The 4263-nt window shown below is 41.9% G+C and overlaps 2 gene segments (V, D, J or C); one reads left to right on the forward strand and one right to left on the reverse strand.

Moving 5' to 3' along the window:
* Positions 1 to 1339: 1339 nt before the first annotated feature.
* On the reverse strand, positions 1340 to 1821 carry LOC115579262 (Ig kappa chain V region 3547-like). The segment is given in 2 exon segments: positions 1340 to 1662; positions 1770 to 1821. Coding segments are annotated over 2 exon segments (375 nt in total).
* An 889-nt stretch (positions 1822 to 2710) lies between these two features.
* On the forward strand, positions 2711 to 3826 carry LOC115579531 (Ig kappa-b4 chain C region-like). The segment is given in 2 exon segments: positions 2711 to 2757; positions 3444 to 3826. A coding segment is annotated over 1 exon segment (279 nt).
* The last annotated feature ends 437 nt before the right edge of the window (positions 3827 to 4263 follow it).

Consider the following 4263-nt stretch of genomic DNA (forward strand, 5'->3'; position numbering starts at 1 on the left):
AAACTGACGGGGCTGGGACTGTCTTCCTCCATCTGCCTCTGAATCCTGGACTTCCTGACAAATCGCTCTCAGAGGGTGAGAGTGAGCTCCCACATCTCAGCATCCATCAGCATCAGCACCGGCTCCCCACAGGGCTGTGTGCTGAGCCCCCTACTCTACACCCTCTGCACTCATGACTACACCACTATGATGTTTGCAGACAACACCACATTAGTGGGACTCATTTCTGAGGGGGGTGAGCCTGCCTACAGTGCAGAGGTGGAGCAGTTGACTGGGTGGTGCAGGGACAATAACCTGGTCCTTAACACCACCAAGACGAAGTAGCTGATTGTGGACTTCCGAGGAAGATAACGGAAAGCATTCTATAACTGTGCATCATCAGGGATTATGTAGAGAGGGCCTCTGACTTCAGGTTCCTGGGCATCCAGATTGAGGAGGACCTGTCGTAGAGTGCTAACACCTCAGTGACTATCAAGAAGGCACAGCAGAGACTTTACTTCCAGACACTCAACAGAAAGAACCATCTGTCACAAAAACTGATCTTGTCATTGAGTGTTGACATACTGCATGTGTGTGTGGTACGTCAGCTGCACAGCATCAGAGAGGAAAGCACTCCAGAGGGTCATCAACAGTGATAGGAATAACGGCGAATAATGAGCTCAAAAGGGGGAATAAATGAAAGTAACGCAATAGTTACTTTTTCCTGTCTGACTGTGCAATAATCTGGTGATTGTACGATCACGTGAATGACATGGTGTATGTGAGGTGTGTGCTTGGTATTTGTGTTTTTTATTTATCTATTTCTATCTTAGTACTGATGTTTTTTTTTATGTTTTTGCATCTCAATTTTGTTGTACGATGTACAATTATAACAAAGATCTATCTATCTATCTATCTATCTATCTATCTATCTATCTATCTATCTATCTATCTATCTGACATCTTTATTGTACCAGTGTCTACCTCTGCCAGCAGAACTATTTTCCTGTGAAATCTAAAAAAGCATCTGGTCTTGATTTTCCTCATCTAGCGCACTTGCAATATGAAACTATTTGTGGGAAATGTGTTATTCTTTCCCTCAACTCAAGGGATGAGGAACATTGCTGTCAATCTATAACAGCAACTTGGTCTTGAATTACCTCAACTAGGCAGGTAACAAGCTTTTAGAGATGGGCCGGTATGTCAACATTTCTCTTTACAATAAGGATATTTGGTTATATGTAACATGAAACCTATTGTTTTCAGTGAAGTGTATCAGTCTCTGCAGTAGCTTCCAGCTGCAGCAGTCAGTTCAGTTTCTGTTCAGTCTGACTGAGGGAGGTTTTTGTATGACGGTTTTTCACTGTGTGAACACCCACTGACTGTTGGGATAGTGAAAACTCTGACAGTAGTAAACTGCTGCATCTTCAGCCTGAACTCCACTGATGGTCAGAGTGAAGGCAGAGTTTGATCCACTGCCTGTAAAACGACCTGGAATCCCTGATGCTCGACTGCTAGCATAGCAAATGAGAAGTTTAGGAGTTTCTCCATCTCTCTGTTGGTACCAGGCTAAACGGTCATTACCATAAACACTCTGACTGGTCCTACAGTTGATGGTGACGGAGCCTCCCAGAGCAGAGCTCACTGCTCCAGGCTGAGTCACTGTGTATTGACCTCTGGACTCTGAGGACACAGAGACAAAAACATAAAGCAGCGTCATGGTTTTGTGGGCTTCATTTCAGAGGGACGGATGTTGATAGAGGAGAGGAGTTTGATTCTCTGGACTTTACCTGTGAAGCAGCAGCAGAGGAGAGTCCAGATGAGGACGCAGATCAAAGTCATGTTTTTGATGAGGAGGATTTCTGTGTCTTCTGTTGTCATGAAGGACAGCTGTCAGTCATCCAGTGTTCAACTCTCAGGACTATAAACTCTCCCAGAGCACTGGAGCATGGTGCTGCTGATGCAAAGTGGCTCTCTATGGAAATGCTCTGACTGACTCCAACAGGGACTTGGATTACTCTCATCATGCTGGTTATCAATGGATCAATCACTTAATGTATTGATTAAGGTATTACCAATATCAATTTTATGAGTTTTGGCTTGAAGCTTCTTGAAAAATGTGTTTCACACTTACATCTGTCTTATTTAAATTACATAAAGCGCAAATAAAGTTTCATTAAAAATCATCATATATCAAATAAAATCATACATTCTGTAAATCTGTGGCTCTGTGTTATCGTCACTTTTCATATCAGCTGATAATATTTTACAATCAAAGACTAATTGTGTTGAGTGTGTTTGTGTCAAAGTCAGAGAGCCGTGTCTCTCTACAGTCAGAGGTTTTTGTACGGCGGCTCAATGAGTTTGTATCACTGTGGTACACGTTCGGTGGAGGAACCAGACTGGATGTTGGAAGTAAGTCAAATGTTTCAATGTTTTTATCATTTCAGGCACTATTTTATTTTTTCTACATATTAGAAGGAAAATAGTCAGTTTTTCGAATTTTTGCACACATATTTTTCAGTAATAGACAAAGTTTGCTTCTGAATTATAAATTCAGAAACTTGTTGAACTAAATATGAAATGTAAAGACAGTATAGAAATCATTATTTCATCCTTTAAAATTAAAATTGCATGTTGAGGGCTTGTAGGTTTAGTTCAGTGTGTCAAAGTCAGAGAGCCGTGTCTCTCTACAGTCAGAGGTTTTTGTACGGCGGCTCAATGTGTTTGTATCACTGTGGTGGACTTTTGGTGGAGGAACCAGACTGGATGTTGGAAGTAAGTTTCTGCACAATTTCTTCGTAAAATACTGAAAAGTCATTTTAGATGTCCTGTTTTGCATGTTTGAGGCAGATAAATATATCTTGTTATAATTCCAACACTTTTAGTCTTCATGTTTTAATTCTCCTCCTTTATCATGGAGGCTAACTCAGAGCAGCTTTACAAAACATTTCTTTACACATTCCTGTCAAAGTGACATTTAAACAGCCTGAAGTGTAGAAAAGATAAAACTGTAAACCTGTTTTACAAATGTTTTGTAAGAGGAGATGTAATTTTTCACCTCAATGATATCAGTGTTCAAAACGCTCCTCTTGTCCAACATTTGATTGCAGTCGGTTCATTTTCTGTATCTGTGTATGTGTCCACTAAATATTTGAAAGTCACATATAGTTCAGGTTTTGTCTGATTGTGATGAGAAAGTTTGATGTCTTTTATTTCCAGTGTAGTTTGATATATTTCAGCTCATTCTGTTTGATGATTCTCTCTGTGCTGATATGCATGAGAGGCTTCTTAAAGGGAAGTGAAACAATGTGTGAGTGAGTGACTGGTGGAGCAGAAAAACCATCTGACAGAAACTCCTTAAAGGACTAAATCAACTCTCACACAGTGAAGGTGTCCCAGTGTCTGCTGGTTGATTGACAGCAGTGTGGTCCCTGTCCTCTAAGCTGATTGGTGTCTCCTAGGTGATGTCCGTCCCACCCTGACGGTGCTGCCCCCCTCCAGTGAGGAGCTGCAGCAGGGGAAGGCCACGCTCATGTGTCTGGCCAACAAGGGCTTCCCCTCAGACTGGAGTCTGTCCTGGAAGGTGGACGGCAGCAGCAGCAGCAGCAGCAGCAGCAGCAGCAGCAGCAGCTGGGAGCAGAGCAGGAGCCCCGGGGTGCTGGAGAAGGACGGCTGCTACAGCTGGAGCAGCACCCTGAGGCTCCCTGCAGACCAGTGGAGGAAGGTGGGCTCTGTGACCTGTGAGGCCACCCAGGGCTCCCAGACTCCAGTCTCAGAGACACTGAGGAGAGACCAGTGTTCCCAGTCCTGACCTGACTCACTGGGACTCTGCTGCTGGTTTTACTCTCATACTGCTCTCAGCTCTCTCTCTGTTCTCTCTTTCTCTCAACATGTTTCAACATTAATGTCTTCTTGCTTCTGTTTCAACATTTTACAACAATAAAGATTTCATTACCTCTATTATAAATGTGACATGTCTTTGACCTTCTTTTTCAACATTTATGATATTTGAGGAACATTTGTCAGATGAATGGACAGTAACTAAAATAACAACTCCATCATTTCCTCATTACTTTTTCAGTGTATTAAGGCTGTAGGTATTATTCTAGTCTGTCTAGTTTGATAAATATGGATTCATTTGTCCAATTTAAGCACCAATCTAATATGATATTTGGTTCATCGTTCTTGAAAAAGGATTCAAGATGTCATCTATCAAATTTCAATGAATTTGAACGAAAAAAAAAATAAAAAAGTTTATTTCTTCGAAGGGACGTGCGTCAG

This window comes from Sparus aurata, chromosome 3, assembly GCF_900880675.1.
Source record: "Sparus aurata chromosome 3, fSpaAur1.1, whole genome shotgun sequence".
Taxonomy (NCBI): Eukaryota; Metazoa; Chordata; class Actinopteri; order Spariformes; family Sparidae; genus Sparus; species Sparus aurata.